At 39.4% G+C, this 21,162-nt stretch overlaps 1 protein-coding gene across 1 annotated transcript in view; it reads right to left on the reverse strand.

Annotated features, from left to right (window-relative positions):
• Positions 1–412: 412 nt before the first annotated feature.
• FOXO3 (forkhead box O3) overlaps positions 413–21,162 on the reverse strand; it is an 86,261-nt gene continuing 65,511 nt past the window's right edge. The window contains exons 2-3 of the mRNA XM_072141833.1: positions 18,559–19,976; positions 413–3,664 (exon numbers count right to left, since the gene is read on the reverse strand). Of these exons, the coding sequence (XP_071997934.1) occupies positions 18,588–19,976 (1,389 nt within the window). The 3' untranslated portion in view covers positions 413–3,664; positions 18,559–18,587. The remainder of the gene's footprint in view (positions 3,665–18,558; positions 19,977–21,162) is intronic.

Genomic DNA, 21,162 nt, shown 5'->3' on the forward strand with positions numbered 1-21,162 from the left:
TTTTTGTTAATGTTTTAAACCCTTGTATTGCGGTTTAAAACACTTTTTAAACTTTATAGCCGGCGCAGGGAGGTACGCGCTCGGCGCTTACCATGCGCGCGGCTCTCCTTCACTTCCTATGTAGCCGCGCACACGGTCGCGCGCATGGTAAGCGCCGAGTGCGTACCTCCCTGCGCCGGCTATAAAGTTTAAAAAGTGTTTTAAACCGCAATACAGTGGTTTAAAACACTAACAAAAATAAGCGCCGGCACCAGCTCACCCTGAGCTGGTGCTCGGTATTTCCATCTGAAACCTGCCACTTCAAGTGGTAGGTTTCCTTTAAGGTAACAACAATTTGTGCTTTAAGGAAAACATTGCCTAAATGTTTCACATCACACTAGATTTAGCTGTAAAAAAACAAGTGACAATAATCTTATCGACTTGCACCAGATTTTATTTTCTGAACAAAACAGTAGCAATGAATTGTTGATTTTATAGGTTACTGTAGGCAGTTTTATAGTAGGCCCTTGGAGAGCAACATTATATTTTAACCTTTGTAAAAATGCATCATATTGGTATTCATGTTAATGATGGCAATGGTGTACTCAGTAGGCAAAGGAATTGAAGGGCACCGTGACATAAGACGCAAGCCTAAATATGCAGGTACTGTTGACCGTGGAACAACAAGTGGTTACTATGTCAGATTTATGAGCATTTTCATTCCTTACCCTTTTTATCAGATTTATGTATGAGGATACACACCTGTTTTATAGATGACCATAAGTTTGTTCCAGTTTTGAATGTGACGTTTTTACTTTATACTTTTATATAAAGAGAATACATAAGAAATATAAAACTATTAAAACACTGCTACAGGACCAAAATATAATGCTTATATGAGCTTTAAGGGAAACTACCATAAGGAAAATGTATAGATGTACTCTCGGGAGGCCATAAAATGGTTGTTTTTCTTTTTTCTTTTTATATGACTGATAAAGGCTCACACCCTGAGTTGGACTACTAAGAGAACTTCTTGAGATGCCTCACCCTGAAATACCAGGGCAGTATTGTAAAGGAGAAACCCACTATAGATCCAAATCACCATATACAACCGTATTAAGGGATATCATTGTATTTTACATGATTTCACCTCCACTTCATCTAATAGGTCATATTGTCACTGGAATCTTTTCATAGTGTTGTATTAGGCTACAATAAGATGTTTAGAATGTGTTTTTATATTTAATGTATAGTAAAGGGTTTACTGAATTCCCTATGGTAGCAGTCCCTGTATAGAAGTGAAAACTAAACTATACTATACTATGGTAACAAGTCAATTCACACAGCATAGGCTCACATTAGTGAAAGATCCTAGATCCTAGACCAAGGCCTGGAAGAAATGGATCCAAGAAGCATGTTTTAGTGGACAAATGGTCATACATACATTCAATCCATCAGTCAAAACCTAGTAATACTCTGATGAGACACATTTATAGTGTAATACAGCCTCTAATATATATGTACTGCACATAGCTACACAATGTTATGGATATGCTGTGATCTGTCCATTATGAAATACATGAACTGTGTCCACAGTTAACATTTGATTTTTTTGTCTGCGTCACATCTGTAGCCACTACTTGCCTGTGGTCACAATGAGGTTTTGTATGAAGCAAAAGACCAGATCAGAACATATATATTTACCAGAAAACACACTAAAGAGCACAAGTGCAGGTCAAAACATGAAGTAATTCACTGTGTTCAGTAAATACAGTAGATACACTACTAGATATTCTTTATATCCATATTCACAGTTAGGTGATGTGTTTTAAGCAGCTATGAGGTTGTGTTTTATGGAAAGTCGAAAAAAATAAGGGTTAATACTTTGTAAACAGAGCCACTGCCAAAGCTACAAAATCACAAATTCTGCTATATTTAGTTATGAACCTAGAATTTATATATGGAGGATTAGAAAATTAGTCATCTCAGTTATTCTGATTTTTGGGGACTTGTTATCATATGCTACATATTTAGTACAAGCGCAGGTGCATCACGGTCAAGAGTGCTACTTTCAGCCACATGCATTGTAGTAATGACTGACAATGAGTGGTACAAACAATAAAATCAAAGGACCACAAATATTACAGAACAAAGACTCCCAAAAGTCTTCCACCACACAATTGTAATAGCAAAATCCTAATAATTGACTGGTCTGGAAAGTATAATTATGGAGAAACTCAGTAGTGGGGTAAATTAGTCCTAATGTTATATGGGCCACACCATAGGGATGCATGCGCTTATCCTTTTTGTGAAAATAAAAGCTAGTTTTCGTCTGCTTCCTAACACTCATGCATAATGATTAATCTCTGTACATAACAAAATATATTTATATATTTATATTCATAATGCCATAATGCAAAGGAAAGTCTTCATATATCAATCAAGTACAGACTGAATATATATATAGATAAATCACTAGCCTCTGTACTTTATATACCAAGTTGCAATAATGTACCATTGATGTTCGTTCACAATATGCTCCCCCCAAACAAAAGTAACCAAAACCCTCCAAAACAATTAAATCAATACAAAAATAAAGGATCCAACATTATGAAGAATATGGAAGGGCATTTTTAGCACCACTGTGCGTTCCAGATGATAGTGTAACCTGAAATCCCTGTTCTCCTACACAGACAATGCAGTAGGTGTGGGTTATTATCCTATTCTTTCAGTAAGGGTTTCCGAGCACAGGATATACCATTCAAAGCCAAGTGACGGAAGACCCATATAGTGCAATGCTTGGTACAAACACTGCGTGTACAGTGGTTGTTTTGGTACACATGCACACACAGCATTGCCAGTAGAGCGCTATGTCTGCCAGATACTCAAGGTTAAAAGCCATACTGGTCATTTGGTGATATAAAGCTTAAAAACAAAACCAAAAAATAAAACCTAAGCACATGAATCAATAACAAACTGTATAAACTCCACTGTTCTGGATATATTAGTAAAATACAGCAGTATACAACTGATTTGGGTGACAGGAAGTAGTACCATGTCAGTAACGTATTTATCCCTGAATTTCATCATCGAAAAGAACAAAAAAAGTTTGAAACGGAAATGAGAATATTAGGTAAAGCATCTTCCATGGAAAATTCTGCCTTTTTGGCATAACGGAGAGGCAGTAGATTGCCTGTTAGCTTAGGTGAATACTATCAGAATATTTCTCTTTCACATTGCTAGGAAAGTGAAGAGGGAAACGTGAAAGAAGGAAACATGGACTAAGGATTGCAAATATATGATCCTCTCCTGAAAAAGAACAGTGTGATTCATGTATGGCTGGTGTGGGTGTGATGCATGGCAGCTATGCCAGCTATGAATCTGTTGACAAACACCACTGCATAACAAGACAGTGCCCACAAGAAGATCACATTCTTCCATCCATGTTCTCTTCTTGTGCAGGCATCTTTGCATACTTGAACAATGACCGGGGGAGGTGCATGTATTATCCTGGAAAGAACTTTACTTGAGCTTGAAGGATTTCTGCTAACAGTCATCGCAAGGTTAGAAAATTGGTGCAGGATTCATGAAAAGGTCATAAGCTGTAAACAGTATCACTGTCCGCTTGCTGACAGCAGTTTTGGCAAAGGGTTTCTTTTATAGGGCCTCTTGTCAGTTCCTGGGCCTGCAAGAAATAAAAGAGATTGCATATTTACTATAGGAAATACACACAGCCTACTTTCTATCACTCATAACCCTTGATGATTCTTGATTAGGCACTCTAGTAACACAGGATGACCTCCCTGGGGACTGCGGCTCAATTTGTGCAGAAGCAGAAACAGAGTAACTTAAGTGACGCAGTGTAGCACACAATGTAGTTCAGTTTTTTTTACATGATGCATATTACGTTGCAGATTTACATTGGAGATTACGTGTGTACTGCTGTATAGAAGACAAGAGGGAGACATTTGGACCTCCCCATACACATGAGATTGTCTTCTGTTATTATTACTATTGTTGTTGTGCATGTGCAAGGACAGATATGTTGCTGATTAACACAAAAAAGCAAGTATATTGATTCTGTCACCAACATCTAAGGTTCATATGTGAATACAGGCAATCAGGTGGTGGAGAACAATGGTCTCTGTATTCACTTTGGATGATATCATGATTTATGTGCAATCGGAGCTACAACATATGGTGTGAATTTAATGGAAAACAGCAGTGTTGGCATTTTGGTATTTCCCCACACGCAACCCTTGCTGTCAGATAATATTCACTTCCATGCCAATAAAGTAAACCAGAAACAGATCAGAGATGGAACACAAAGCTAAATTAAATTTGGACAGTACTACTGAAGCTATCAAAACAGCTGGAACACATGTGATCATGCTACAAACCATCTTACTTAAAGGAGCTACTGTACAAGATATTGCAGTAAAATATATATGTAAAGATAAAATATAAAAATTTCCTTCCAATGATACAAAAGTTCTTAAGTCTAAAGCACAAAGATGAGGGTTGACTTCATCTATAGCGCAGAGGTGTGTGGCTGCACATCGAATAGGCAGGTGCTATGCGTGCTCGGATATCCACTCCAATATAATTTATTAAGAGAAGCCCAAGCACTCCTTTTGATGCAGAAAAATCTTTTATTTGAGGTAGGCAGGTGATTTCCACTGTTGCGTTGCAAAACGTTTTGGCCGATCGGCCATTGTGAAACGCAAAGAGCAGGTGGCGCCATTCGTTCATACTGACATACGCCACCAGTAACTGCTCTGCTCACTTGTCTTCACTTACTCTTGTCCAATGGTCTTAGCGTTTGACAAAGGCCGACCGGCCTAAACGTTACGCAACACAATGGAGGAAAATACCTGTCTACTTCAAATGAAAAAGAATTTTCTGCATCAAAAGGAATGCTTGTGCTTCTCTAAATATCTAATCCATTGCAGATTGTTATGTATGATTATGAGACAATGCCTGCCCTTCAACCAATAACAAATAATCAACCATCACTGGAGTTGTGGTTGACCAAGAATAGAACAATTCAACGGCATCTACATTTAACATCTAGAGTTGGCTAGAAACAGATTCCCAAAACTCTAAGGGGACACTTTTCTGCATACAAGCACTGAAATAATTGCAATTGAGGGGCATGAAAGGGAGCATGCCTGGCAGTGAACTGCCTATATCCGTGGACCATACAGGTCTGAACAGTCGTAGGCAATAGCGCAATTCTACGTCAGGAAATGTCTGTCATACAATTGTAGGCCAGAACAGCTGGTCCACGGATCCTGGTGTATCCGACACGGCATATATTATATGCCGCTGTATGATAAATATCCCCCTAGGAATATGGAAAACATTACTAAGAGATCATTTCACTTTGGAAGTTCTTCAATATTAGAAAATAATTTTTCTTCCAAATGAAATCGGCCATTTTCTTTTTAAGCTTATGGAATTTCTAATTCATAATCACTTGATAAGATTTTAACAAACCAAATTTACCATTAGTTTTAGTGTTCAATTGATAATAGCTCAGTGAGTGCTACTGTATTTTGTGTATGATCAAATAAGTTTTCATTCTTACCAATTTGGACTGCTTATGAGTTTTAGTAAAATTTAGCAGTGTTCTTTTCTCCTGTGCTCAACATGATATGCAAGTAATGTGATAATTTAATTGTTATGTAATACCAACATTTTACTGTTAAGTAATCTTAAGTTGACAGAAAGTGTGAAAATGGGATTCATTGGATGCTGTTTCTCATATAGTGTCACACCCCAAACTGTCATTATCCGTTTCCTTAAGTTCAGCAGAAAATAACACTGATGCTTTAGAAAAAAAGCCACTAACACAAATAAAGGGGTGCAGAACATCACATATAACACTGAAGGCAAAAGAGGGATAGTTTGCTGTAAAATACAAACAACAGCCAAACTAATAGAGCATTATTCATTACATGGAAATGTCATAGAAGAGACAACCGAACAGCTATAGGATGAGTGGGTGGAAATGAAAATAACATCTCAAGGGAGGAGCATGACATTTTAATTAATGTTCGTTAATACTCTATAAAACATTTAAAGGAAATCTACCATCGGAAATCTACTTACCGACGGCATGGACGTGCAGGGGGGTGGCTCTGCAGAGGCTACTTGGGGTGTGGAGAAGCCTTAGCCCCAGGAGAACAGAGGATACTCTACCCCTTGAGTAGTCTCTGCAGGTAATTTGTATGGTAATAAAAATACAGAAGTTATGCCTATAGAAATATGTCAATACTAAAACAAGTGCGATTTTCTTCAATGCTGGTTTTGCTCAATAAAATTGAGCTATAGATAAAAAATGGTATATAAATTAAGTATCACTGTAATCGTAGTGAAAATACAGATAAAAATAAAGATAAAATATTATTTTTATGTTATGGTGAGCGACCAAAAAAGTGCCAAAAAATATTTTAAAAATTGGTGATTTTCTTTGTGTACCATTTGAAATGCCATATATACTTGATTATAAGCTGACCCGAGTATAAGCCTGAGGTAACTAATTTTAACAAAAAAACTAGGAAAAGCCTCGAGTATAAGCCGAGGATGGGAAATGGATTGGTCACAGGCTCCCCAGTATATAGCCAGCAAGCACACACACCCCCCCGTATGTAGCCAGCCTGCCCCATAGTATAAAGCCAGTAGCCCCCTGCACATAGCCAGCAGCCTATAGCTCCATAGTATATAGCCAGCAAGCACCCCCCCCGTATGTAGCCAGCCTGCCCCATAGTATAAAGCCAATGCCTGCACCTTGCATATAGCAAGCCGCCCCCTTTTGTATGGCCAGTGCCTGCCCCTCGTATATAGCCGGCAGCCCCCTTGTATATAGCCTGCAGCCCCCTTGTATATAGTAAGCTAGTCCTCTGTATATAGCCAGTGGCTGCCCCCCAGTATATAGCCATTGCCTGCCCCCCGTATATAGCCAATGCCTGTAACCCCCGTATATAGCCAGTGCCTGCAACCCCCGTATATAGCCAGTGCCTGCCCCCCCCCCCCCGCCTTGTATAGCCAGAAGCCCCCTGCCCAGTCAAAAAAAAAAAAAACCCTGAAAACTCTGTATTCACTTTTCCAACGTGTTCCCCTGCAGGTCTCTTCTGTCTTAAGCTTTGGTTCCCGGCGCGGTCCTGTCACATACACCATGACGTCAGCTGCTGACATCATAGCATGTGCCGATGGTGGCGCACATACTTTGATGTTGGCAAGTGGCTCACGTCATGGTGCGTGACGCAGAGTGCAGAGACCTGAAAACGGAGCCGGAGCTGAAGAACCGGGGGCGTCAGAAGATGAGTACAGAATTTTTTTTTCATTGACTTAAGTATAAGCCGCATTAGGGTTTTTCGGCTTATACTCGAGTATATACGGTATTTAATAACATCTCATTATTAAGCTATAGACCTCTCAAGATGAATTATGTATTCAGTGTAACTCATAGAGAAAATAAGCAGTCCTCATAAGTTCACATTACCAAAAAAAATTTCATATCTGCTCTGAATGTCGCTGCCTTCGTGCAATTCCTGGCCATGCGCCCATACAGCAGTTTACCAGCACATATGAGGTATTGGCATACTCGGGAGAAATAGGATTTCAAACTTTGCGGAGCATTTCGTTGTCATTTTTGCCCTAAATGAATATATTTTCCAAAAAATTACAGCTTCTAAATTGCACTTCCATTTTGTTTTGACCCTGTGAAACACTTAAAGGGTAACTTTGTAAAAGTTGTTTTACATACACGAGGGGTTTAGTTTGTGGGGTAATTTATAGGGTTTTATTAGTGTTTAGGTATCACTTAAAAGCTGAGATGTCCCTCAATAAGTTATGAAAATGAGTAAAATTGCACCTAAAGTTCTGAGCCTCATAAAATCCTTGGAAACGCATAAAAAAACATGTTTTTTAGACATTCCAGAAATGCAGAACATTTCAAACTTTGAAAATTAAGAATTTTTCTGAATATTTTCAAAATTTTGCTTATTTTCTGGCAAAGACTTATCAATAAAATCTTTAAACTAACATAAAGCACACTTCATACGTGAAGTCACAAGGCGCAAAAAGGAAGAAAAAAAAACACCGCCAGTTTTCCGTTTGTAAAGCCATAATAAATGACCCCCAATGTGTCAAGAGAAAACAATCTGAAAATCACCTGGATATGTTAAAGCATTCCGAAGTTATAACCAATTATTGTGACACATGTCAGATTCTAAAAATCGAGTCTGGTCATGAAGCTGAAAACAGGCGTTGGTGGTGAGGGGTTAAAGAGGTTTTCCAGCAAACATAAACAAATGAATTAGAAAGGATCTGCTGTGGGCCAGTAACAAAATAGGGGCTAAAACACACAATTAAGCTCATTCCACAAATCCTGGACTATGTGGTTGCCAGATTTCAACGATCTGGGGAAGGCTCTCTAAGCTTCATAATTATGTATGACAGGACCTGAAATTGCCATTGCCAGGACATTTGGTGCAAAAAAGTTCAGTATACCACATCAGCAGAACATGTAAATATAGGCGGGATCACTGCTACGTGTTGGGGATCTGTGTCTTGTCTGTGGTCATCTTCAGAGAACTGGTTTTTCAGCTCTTGACATTACATGGGAAGGTTGTTTGTTTATGGTAAATATCTGCTGATCATAATGTTTCTCAGAATTGAAGCATGCCTGTAGCACTGTACACTTAAATTTGAGCACCAAATATACAGTTAAGATTCTTTGTGTTGAACAAACAGGACTCAACGCAAAACTCAAAGCAAAAATAAGGGTTTCATTGGCATAAATTAAAAAATTAACAGAAACATCTACCAGTATCTAATTTCGGTAACTCTGGACATAATGGGGCAGATTTACTTATCCGGTCCATTCGCAATCCAACGGCGCGTTCTCTGCGGTGAATTCGGGTCCGGCTGGAATTCAATGAAGTCCGCCGAAATACACTCAAGTTCACCGGCCTATTCCTATTGATGGTAAGTGCAAGTTTTGCGACGCTTTTTTTTTTTAAAAAAATGTGGCGGTTTTTCCGAATTCGTCGGGTTTTCTTTCGGCCATGCGCCCCGATTTCCGTCGCGTGCATGCCAGCGATGATGCGCCACAATCCTATCGCGTGCGCCAAAATCCCGGGGCAATTCAGGGCAAATCGGTGCAAATCGGAAATATTCAGGTAACACGTTGGGAAACTGCGAATCGGGCCCCAATAACTTAGACAGGAAAGTTTCAAATGACAAGAGTTTGGGAAACCAAGACATCAACAAGCAGAATCCTCACTCCTATTGTTTAGCCATGTTTTAATATCTTATTTTGTTTGTATATTTACTCCATGAACTGTAAAACTAATACGTTGTATTATTATTATAAAGACAGGAAAAAAAGCTACACTCTGCAGGCCACAACTGACAGAATCCTGTAGGGGGTACAACAGGTAAGTTTTCCGGGACAACTTATCCCTAGCACTATATAGTAAAGGTAAATTTCATATTTAGATTGAACTATCCATAGATAACAAGTGACATTCAAGTGTGTCTTAAAGGGGTTGTCCCATCGCAGCAAGTAAGGTCCTATCCACAGGATAGTGCCTAACTTGCTCATCAGTGGGGGTAGTACAGCGCTCGGCTATCTCCGTCAGCTACATGGAGATGAACACCCCCCCCTGCATATGCAACCGGCTGCTCCGTTCATCTTGGGGTGCAACGGGGGTACATAAGACCCCCGTTCTCATGATTCGGGGGGTTCCATCACTGAGACCCCCGGCGATCAGCAAGTTATGCTGTGAATAGGGCCTAACTTGCTAAGAAGGCACAACCCCTTTAACATCATAAGATTGACATTATATAAGCTTATTGACACCTAACAACTTCAGGTACAAAAAGTTTAAAAAGGGAAGTGCTATTAAACTCGCCATGAATCAATGTTCAAGGACTCCTAGCAATAGTAACAATACATGGCATGACAGGTTGCTAAAGCCCAGTACTAGTCCAACGGGACACATCTTTGCTAAGCCAGTGCAGCTTTGGATAACGCTGACCATAAAAATGCGTTGTGTACTGGCCCAACCTTCAGATTTCCGTAGGATCAGCCAACCAAGTAATGTGTATGGAGACCTCCTGATTCTTTCCCAAAGCAAATGTTGAATACTGATTTTCACTGCTCAATCCTTTTGGTTGCTGGGAGATGGAATGAGGGATCTGGCATCAGTTTTCTCCTTTCTTTCTGTTCTGAGCATGAATGAGCAAAGAGGTGAAATCACCTGATTTCCACTACAGAATGGATGAAGTGATTAAATATAAGAATGGGAAGAAAATATTAGCTAACTGCCATAAAATAAGGCCCTGCATGTGAAGTCTGTGGCCATGTAAAGAAAGCGCCCTCCACCTATGATGATTAGATGGACATCAATATTTTTCCTTACAAGTTAACAAAGGGTTGTATAATGTCTTTATTGTTGATATTTTATAGATAAAAGAGAACAGACCCATTTATAATATGAATGTACACTCCAATAAGATATACTGAAAAGGATTTATTACCCGAGTCGGGGGATATGGTGTTGGTGTTTCCAACTAGCTGTTGCCTTCTGCACTGTAATAGATTAATGTAACATACAGTACAGATGAAAAGTTTAGACACAGCTTCTCATTTAAAGAGTTTTCTGTATTTTCATGACTATAAAAATTGTAGATTCACACTGAATGCATCAAAACTATGAATTGACACATGTGGAATTATATATTTAACAAAAAAGTGTGAAACAACAGAAAATATGTCTTATATTCTAGGTTCTTCAAAGTAGCTGCCTTTTGCTTCGATTACTGCTTTGCGAACTTGGCATTCTCTTGAAGAGCTTCAAGAGGTAGTCACCTGAAATGGTCTTCCAACAGTCTTGAAGGAGTTCCCAGAGATTCTTAGCACTTGTTGGCCATTTCGCCTTCACTCTGCGGTCCAGCTCACCCCAAACTTTATCGATTGGGTTAAGGTATGCTGACTGTGGATGCCAGGTCATCTGGCGTAGCACCCCATCACTCTCCTTCTTGGTCAAATGTCCCTTACACAGCCTGGAGATGTGTTTGGGGTCATTTTCCTGTTGAAAAATAAATGATGGTCCAGCTAAAGGCAAACCAGATGAAATAGTATGGCGCTGCAAGATGCTGTGGTAATCATGCTGGTTCAGTATACCTTTGGTACTGTATAAATCCCAAACAGTGTCACAAGCAAAGCACACCCACACCATCACACCTCCTCCTCCATGCTCCACGGTGGGAACCTGGCATGTAGAGTCCATTTGTTCACCTTTTCTGTGTCGCACAAAGACTTGCTGGTTGGAATCAAAGATCTCAAATTTTGACTTATCAGACCAAAGCACAGATTTCCACTGGTCTAATGTCCATTCCTTGTGTTCTTTAGCCCAAACAATTTTCTTGTGCTTGTTGCCTGTCCTTAGCAGTGGTTTCCTAGCAGCTATTTTACCATGAAGGCCTGCTGCACACAGTCTCATCTTAACAGTTCTTGTAGAGATGTGTCTGCTGATAGACCTCTGTGTGGCAATGACCTGGTCTCTAATCTGAACTGCTGATATCCTGCAATTTCTGAGGCCGGTGACTCAGATGAACTTATCCTCTGCAGCAGAGGTGACTCTTGGTCTTCCTTTCTTGGGGCGGACCTCATGTGAGCCAGTTCCTTTGTAGCGCTTGATGGTTTTTGCAACTGCACTTGGAGACACTTTTTCCAATTATTCGGACTCACTGACCTTCATTTCTTGAAGTAATGATGACCACTCGTTTTTCTTTACTTAGCTGCTTTTTTCTAGCCATAATACAAATTCTAAATGTCTATTTAGTAGGACTATCAGCGGTGTATTCACCTGTCTTCTGCACAACACAACTGATGGTCCCAACCTCATTTATAAGGCAAGAAATCCCACTTATTACACCTGACAGAGCACCTGTTATGTGAAAACCTTTTCTGGTGACTACCTCTTGAAGCTTATCAAGAGAATGCCAAGCAGTAATCAAAGCAAATGGTGGCTACATTGAAGAACCTAGAATAGAAGACATATTTCAGTGTTTCACACTTTTTGGTTAAGTATATAATTCCACATATGTTAATTCATCATTTTGATGCCTTCAGTGTGAAACAGTGTGAACTCTTTGACACTTTTGGTCTGTACTGTACATACGTAACTTATTTTAAGCACAATACTTGAGGCTTGGAGATAATACACGAGCTGGAAGGTCTGGATTGTTGGTGTTTATTTCAGAATCAGACAACCCATATTAAATTCCCCTGACTATGTATTCCTGCACCCACCATGGAAACCATTGCATCAGCATGGGCAGACCATTGACTAGCATGCAATAACTCTTTAAAGAGATGTTGCTATGATGGCAGAGGACTTGCTTCAGTAACACACTAATATGGTGCCCATTGATTACTTAAAATAATAATATGACTACAAGATCATAGGCAAAGGAAGAATGAAACTGAACTGACTTTCAGCATGTTAAAAGGGCATTTGAGACTTTTTGGGGACACAAGCACATATAATACGCAATATCTTGTATTTCTATACTAACTCAGTTTTGAAAGTGGGTGGGTAAGTGGTTCTGTTTTTTCAGATTTATCAACTGGGACATTTTAAAAAGTCACAAAAATGATCTCATCCTTACTCATGTCTTCAAAGCAGTCTCCAGCACCACTTTTTTAATTCACATAGGAATACCCCTTAATTTGTATTGCATGATGCCACAAATGTGGCGCAGACACTTCTTAAATACCTGTATAAGCAGTTTGCACTAAAAAGAATGTAAAAAGTCAGATAGAAAACTGGCGCAAGGTCATTAGTAAATGTGGCCCAATAAGTCTAATTTTCTGTTTTGCTGCACTTGACCAGTGAGTAAACACAGTTGATAATGTAGAAAGTTATCAGACTACACACTACATTTATCACCAGATTTATCCAAATATTTGTTGCAGGCTGATAAGTCTGATGTGGTATAAAACTGTCTAGTGCATTTTTTAACCTCAGGTTGCTTAGTTTGTATCAGAAAACTGTGCCAAAATTCTGAATTATTATCACATTTTTTGGTGCGTGCCCCTTTTACTGTGAAGTCACGACCTCTTTTGTTGTACTAGTGGTAAAAGTGTCTAAAAACTCTCTTAAAGAGGTTCTCTTACTAACACAAGTTAGGCCCTATCCACAAGATACGGCCTAATTTGTGATTTCTGGGAGTCTCAGTGATGAGACCCCCACAGATCACGAAAACGAGGGGTCCAAATGGGTCCCACGTACCTCAGTCGGACCCCTCGTCGCTCCATCAGAGTAATGGAGCAGACGGTTGCGCATGACCGTTCTGCTCCATTAATCTCTATGGAGCTGATAGAAATTGCAGAGCTAACCAATCTCAGTCAGCTCCATAGAGATTAATGGAGCAGAACGGTCATGTGCAGCCATCTGCTCCATTACTCTGAGGGAGCAACAAGGGGTCCGGCGGAGGTACCCCCTCACACCCCTCATTTTTGTGATCTGTGGGGGACCCTGTGGAAAGGGCCTAACTTATGTTCGTTGGAAAACCCCTTTAAACATTTGATTTAAGGAATTTTTTGACTGGAGATTATATCAGAATTATTTGGAAGAGATCTGGGCACACAAAATACAGATCAACCCTCATAAGCAAAGGTTCATATTAAGAAGTTTGTTATACTAGAAAACACAAGAATAATAAAAATGTATTAATAAAAACAAATCTGCAGTTGGTCAGTCTGCAGTCCAACCTGCGTTTGGCCAGTGTTGCTTTAACAAGAGCATTCTACTCCTTTTGAATAGAAATGAACGGACCTGACTTTCCCGTGTGACATGGCTATGATTGACCAGAGGGACACCAGATGCAACTGTTCTTTGTTTTTTATGTATATATGTTTGTGAAGATAATAAACTACTTAATCTAAACTTTTGTTTATGAAGGATAATCTGTACTAAGTTTGCATATATATCTTCCGAACAGCTTTGAGGCTGTGTTCAAACCATACTTTTGCCTACATCAAAAGAAGTTCCTGCACACTGGTCAAGATCAACAAAAGAGAATATGGCATACTGTCAGAGAAAAGTAGGCACAATGTCAAAAATCGCAAGCAGCACAAGTGACTATCTTTCAGTGACACCATTCAATATTTCATGCAATGTACTGGGAAACTGGAAAAAGAAATACAAAAGCAGTGTAGCTGAGAAAAAGATTACTTTGAGCTCTGTTGTAACGGTGGTCCGAATGACACATCCTCTTTGTTTTTAGACTCAATTATTATGTAAATAACAAATTTATAAAGGTTGCTATGTTTTAATACCAAAATCGTTTTTCTTTCCAGATGTGACGTATAGGTACATCTGCACACAGTGTGGGGGTGGGGAGCATATGAATAATTGCAGCTTTCCAAATGTCTCAGACTTTTCACCAGATTGCACTAAATTTGTGAATTTTAGTCATTCCACTATAGAAACGTGAAACATATCAATCTGTCTAACCTACTATAGTCAATCTCATTTATTTAAGCTACTATAGTAAATCTGATGTGCAAAAAAACTGAAAAAAAGTCTAAAGATTAAATTGCTCCACTGTATATTTGCTGTTTAAAGAAAAACAGACATATAGGGGAGCAATTTAGAAAAGAAATCAGTAAAACTGCTGCACCATTTCCAAATTCCAGTACAAAGAAATAACCCACAAGACGCAGCCGCCCCTTCCTGATTGCATTTTTCACCCCCGGTCTTAGCAGACAACTGGGTAATGTGACTGCTTCGTTGCATTCTCTAGCAAGAACTCTGAAAAGAAGCAGAGGATCCAAATTATACATTTTAACTGGCAAATATTGCCTTTATCATCAACATAGAAATATATTATACATCTGCACCAATTTCCTGCTTATATTCACAGTCCTTTAAGCACACCATATTTTCAGGGAATGGGACGTCCAGATTAAAGAGAATATGGAACACCCTTTTAGCCAATGAGTGGACTTCTAAGTCTCGTTTTTCAGGAAACTTCATTTCCTATATTGCCTCTTAGTATGGGAGGTTACTCATTGGCTAAAATGGGTCACATGACCACAGGTCCAAAGTAATGGAAAAATATGGGGCATGGGAGTCGGGGTATGGTAAGTATCTTTTTTCCCATTGCTGGCCTGGCCCTCTGAGTATTCCCACAATCCTGGAACATGCCTTTAATTAATTTCCATTCCTATTATGAGTAATAGCACCAGAAAAAGCAATGTTTATAAAAAGCAGATATGTTGCAGATATTTAGAATCTGTAACAAAAAGCTAACTAAAGAAGTGAAGTCAGATACACCTTATCCTACAGTAAAATCAATATGTAGTCCTATAAGTACCACTGCAAAAAAAAAAAAAATAAGGGTTTACAATTTGCTTTCCCTGTCTCCGTCATAAACCTGAAAAGAAGATTGCCAGAACAAAAGAAGAAGATATAAAATCTAGGCAGATGTTGCCAAGCCCTGATTCTGATTCATGGCCCCAGTGACGGTCACCACTATGTCAACAGACACTCCTCAATTAGTGTTTGCTTGTTCCATTTAATGATCAATTACCCTAAGCAAAGGTTTAACCAACCACTTTATATTACCGTATATACTCGTGTATAAGCTGAGTTTTTCAGCACAAAAAATGTGCTGAAAAACGTCCCCTCGGCTTATACACGAGTCAATGTATACTTAAAAAAAAAATTAACTTATATACTCACCCTCCGGTGGCCCTGATGCGCAGCGCTGCTCCCCCCATGTCTGCGCGGCTCGTCTTCAGGCATCCGCGCCCGTCTTCTGACTTCTGCAGGGCGCCGCCATTGTTTTTCTCCCGGGCGTCGCCTAGCATGACGTCAGCAGCGGCGCGTCATACTAGGCGCTGCCCGGGGGAAGAACAATGGCGGCGCCCTGCAGAAGAAAGAAGACGGGCACAGAAGCCTGAAGACGAGCCGCGCAGACATTGGGGGAGCAGCGCTGCGCATCGGGGCCACTGGAGGGTGAGTATATAAGTTTATTTATTTTTTTTAATGCTGGGCTCGCTGTATACTACTGAGGGCAGGCTGGCTATATACTGGGGGGGGGGGTCTGTGACCAATGCATTTCCCACCCTCGGCTTATACTCGAGTCAATAGGTTTTCCCAGTTTTGGTGGGTTTTTTAACATTATTGTTAATGTAACCAAAGCTGTGATTAAGCCAAGTGACATACAAATCTGTGATCTACCAAACACCAAAGAAGATATACTTCAGATATATTCAGCTCCCCAAAACTTATTGAAACATTTATCCTACAATTAACCTATTGAAACATACAGAAAGCCAAGGGTTAACCAGCTTCAAACTCATTAATGGCTGTGGTTAGTTTAGAAAATACAACAAATATAAAACCAGTTTACCCACTCCTGTCTTCATATGAACACAATATAAGCCCCCGCAAATTTCCTATTACTTTGCAATTTTTGTATTTGAAGATTACAATGGCGATCTACTTGGATTATTAGCAGCATTAACCCATTCAGGAACCAGCCCTTTTCTGTTTTGGGGTTTCCGTTTTTCACATCCCACATTCCAAAAGCCATTACATTATTTTTCCATTTATCGAACCATATAAGGGCTTGAGCCTGTACTTCTCAGTTTTGCCATTTTATATTCTGGGCAATGTACTGGAAATCTGGACAAAAATGCATTAGAACTGACAAAAAAAAAATACAGTTGTGCCATTTTTAACCAGGACCAAAGAAATGGAGAGTTGTATCAACAAATTAAAAAGCAAATTATGGAGAAATATATAAGTTTAAGGCTATAAGATCTCCTGTTACAACAGCCGTGCATATTATTTAGAAGTTGGATGTGAATATTACGAATAAAAACCAATTCTAAAACATGGAGAAGGGTTGGTTGTTTATGTATTAACTTTGCTGCATCTTGCACAGGTTGTCTTGAATCTGTGACACCTTGAAAAATCATCACCACGTAGGAGTTCTGAAACAGGTCCAGTTGAAGACGTGATTTCTTTGTATGCTGTTTATATGGTGATCAAATAAACAATGTGTTTCAAACAATTAAGGTGCTTTCACATGCGGCAGTCACGTTTGCGTTTTCAAATGCATCAGAACACTTGAAAAGAGGAGATTTACCTCATTACATAGCTGTTAACAATGCGTTAAAATATTTAAATAATGAGATATATTCAAATAATGTCCAACTTATATGATATATTATTATATGCTTTTCAGAAAGTTAAATGTATTTTTTAAATTACTTTTGTCAGTTTCAAGTTACAGGAAGCCCCAGTGACTACTAACAAGAAGTTTCTGTAGGTTTTTCCTTAAAGGGGTACTCCGGGAATATGAACGTCAGATACAAAAACCCATGATGCTATAAATAAATGAATATAACAAAACTCAATGTCATCTGTCACAAAATGGAGCTTGAATAGTTTGATTTTATAATTCACAAAATTTTATTACCTCTCTAAAGTAGGCGGAGTTATCACAAAGATGGCCACCACAAAAACTACAAGTCCCAAGATCCTTTAGTTCTCAGTAACTCCTCCTACCTCTTATGCTCTGCTCCCAGTGATGATATAACAGGTTTTCTTGCTATTTTACCATAGTAATGATGTGTAACTGCCATCACCACAACACTGGCCATACTCGATGCACTGCAACCAACCGACTACAGCCAAACTCAGTGTGATCACATGACCTGCCCAGGCCATCTTCTGTCCTGAGTCTTCTCCCCGCGGAAGAAATAAACAGCCTGATTAAAGGGCCAGTAGCATTTTAATTCTTCATTACAGTCTATGTCACCAGCATTTGTCTGCTAAGGGGAGCAACATTTTAAATAACAACTAATTACACGTTAGTTTGCATTTTAAAGACCCATTTGTTTATGAAATATGCTGATTTCTGAAATACCCATTTAAGTTATACCTGTCAGGACAGGTATATTTTGTAAGTGTAACTCCAGACAAAATACAGGAGGTCCCCTACTTAAAAACACACCGACTTACAGACGACCCCTAGTTACAAACGGACCTCTGGATTTTGGTAATTTAGTGTACCTTATTACAATAAAGAGCTATACCAGTTATCAAAGGTGTCTGTAATTAAGGTTTATTGTTAATCCTGGTTCTTATGACAACCCAACATTTTTAAAATTCATTAATTATACAGACCCAAAAATTCTACCTGGAGCTACAATTGTAAAATGTATGCAAGTCGGATCTGTATAAATTCAACTTAAGAACAAGCCTACAGAACCTATCTTGTAAGTAATCCGGAGACTGCCTGTATATATATACTGTATTTTTTTTAATAGCATGGGTCACTGTGAACAACTCTATAATCTTTGTTTTACTGCTTGTACCCGTGTCCAGATGAACATCACTTTATATACATATTTTATTAGAATAAAACTAAACATTAAATTTGGCAAAAATCTTTCAATGAGAACATAGTATTTGACAATATGGAAGTTATAGACAAGCAAAGACATTTATTGATAAAACTAATCTCGTAGACATGACTGACCTGTCAAGGTCACTCTTCAATCACTTTCATCAACCTGGAACCCAACTCTGTGATGATGTCTGCTTAGCACCTGTGAAGTTTCCCACGGCTAGGCTGACATTCTGTGCAGAAATTAGGGAGTCAAAGTTAAAATCCAGCCCGTCTGCATCCATTAGTTCATTGCGAATGATAGTTTCCATATCGCATTCCAAGCTCCCATTGAAAATTTCCAGGTCCAAGTCAGTTGGGAACTTTTCATGCACTGGAAGGTTCATGCCTGTGGAGTACAAGGACCCTGAGAGCGTGTCTGAAAGGGCTTGCATAGAATGGGCGACTGAGGACTGCTGCTGGTGTTTAGACGAGTCCAGGTTGTTGCTGTCATTTAAACCAATGTTATTTATGCTGTTTGACAAGGCACGGCTGCCACCAAGAAAAGAGCTATGAGACTGCTGCTGGTGGTGAAGCAAGTTCTGATTAATTAGACTTCCACCTTGGTTGGACGGGGCGGCAAAAGACATCATTGGGTCATTCCTCAAAATTATATTTCGACGGGAATTCTGAGCAGTGACTGCAGTACTGGCTTGGGACATCAGTGGGTCAGACTGTGTCATTAAAACATCACTATGGCTAAGTGAATCAGTGGTAAGAAGGTCCTGAAGGGACTGATTACTGTAATGATTTATGGAAGAAAATGTTGCTTGTTTGTTCTCTTGTATGGTTTGCATTGGGGACTGACGCAAAGAGGTTAAAGGGAAATTGAAGCTACTTGTGTTATTGAAGCTACTGGATGGAGAGCTGAGGCTTGAGCCCTTAGTGCCATAAGTAAAGCTGGAACTTCTCTGCATGCCTATACCAGGAGAAGACTGCTGAGAAGTATTAAGGGAAATGTCATCCAGCAAATCATCCATAAGATTATCTGTTAGCCCATCATTTAAGTTCATGGTTCCTGCCATGTCTGTTATCCTCGGTAACTCCACTGTAGATGGTTTACTTAGAGATGGAGACATACTACCAGGGCTATACAACATAGGTGATATTGGAGAGTCATCATCTTGAACATCATCAAGTTCAGTGGTAGCTGGGATTGGAGATAATCGACCACTTATGGTGCTGGCATTAGAGTTTGTACGAGAGCGGAAATCTGTCCATGCATCCAACTCATCACTGCTGCGTGATGTTGGGCTTCCTGGCCACTTAAGTTGTGAAGGGCTATCATCAGAAGCATCCTGGGCCACTTGCATGGAGGCTTTTTTCTTTGCTGCTCTACCCCGGCTCTTAGTGTATTTGTTACTGTTGTCCATAGACACAGCACGCCGTCTGGGTGCCTTTCCACCTTTTCCTCCTTCTGGGTTTATCATCCACCAAGAGCTTTTTCCAGTGCCCTCATTCTGGACTCGAATAAATCTGCTGTGCAGAGACAAATTGTGCCGGATTGAATTCTGAGGACAGAAGAAAGAAATTGCATGTTAGAAAGGTACAGATAACGCAAATAATAAAATAAATAATAAATAAATAGCTTCAAATATATAGAACTAATTGCTGAACCACTTTTCTCAATGGTTCCCCTAGGATAAATGTATTGGTCATAATCTCCTCCACTATGTTTAATTGTGCGACCTTTCTATGTAATCATTATCCTTTCATTCAATGTCCATTGTATTAGTCCGTCACCTTCAGTGCAACTCAAAGACAAAAGAACATGGTTTCTGCACTTTTATCTTTAGATGTGGTATAAACAGGGATCAAAATCAGCTGTTGTGAAACTAGTTTTAAATGTATTAGAAAAAGGTAAATCCATTATGATGATGCATTTTATACCTTCAGGAACTAATAAGGAAAAGTAGCAAATAGAGTGTATTTACAATTGTGTTTTTTCTTTAGCTTATTTACCACTAGTTCATATACACATACACCTCCAACGTAAGCCACTATATGGTTCATATGCCTCAAACATAATCCATCTTATAATTCAAATACATTTCCAATGTAAGCCACTATATAGTTCATAGACATGTACATCCAACACAAGCCACCATATAGTAAGCCACTATATAGTTACTGTACACATGTAAATCCAGTATAAACCACTATATAGTTTATATACAACCAAATCAACATAACTAACTTATTAGGAACTTAAAAATTGGATGTCCACATGGATGTCAGCCAGTAACGCCAATATGCCAATATGACTAAGGATTAATCACCTGTTGCTTTTTTGTCTTTTTATTTTCCATGTGCACATGTTTTCATACATGCTTCTAATAACAGTTACCGTATATACTCGAGTATAAGCCGACCCGAGTATAAGCCGAGACCCCTAATTTTACCACCGAAAACTGGGAAAACCTATTGACTCGAGTATAAGCCGAGGGTGTAATATACAGCCAGCCCCCATGTAGTATACAGCCAACCAGCCCCCATGTAGTATACAGCCAGCCCCCAGTAGTATACAGCCTGCCCCCAGTAGTATACAGCCTGCCCCCCAGTAGTATACAGCCTGCCCCCAGTAGTATACAGCTTGTCCCCTTGCAGTATACAGCCTGCCCCCAGTAGTATACAGCTTGCCCCCAGTAGTATACAGCTTGCCCCCAGTAGTATACAGCTTGCCCCCAGTAGTATACA

Source organism: Engystomops pustulosus, chromosome 3 (assembly GCF_040894005.1).
Source record: "Engystomops pustulosus chromosome 3, aEngPut4.maternal, whole genome shotgun sequence".
Taxonomy (NCBI): Eukaryota; Metazoa; Chordata; class Amphibia; order Anura; family Leptodactylidae; genus Engystomops; species Engystomops pustulosus.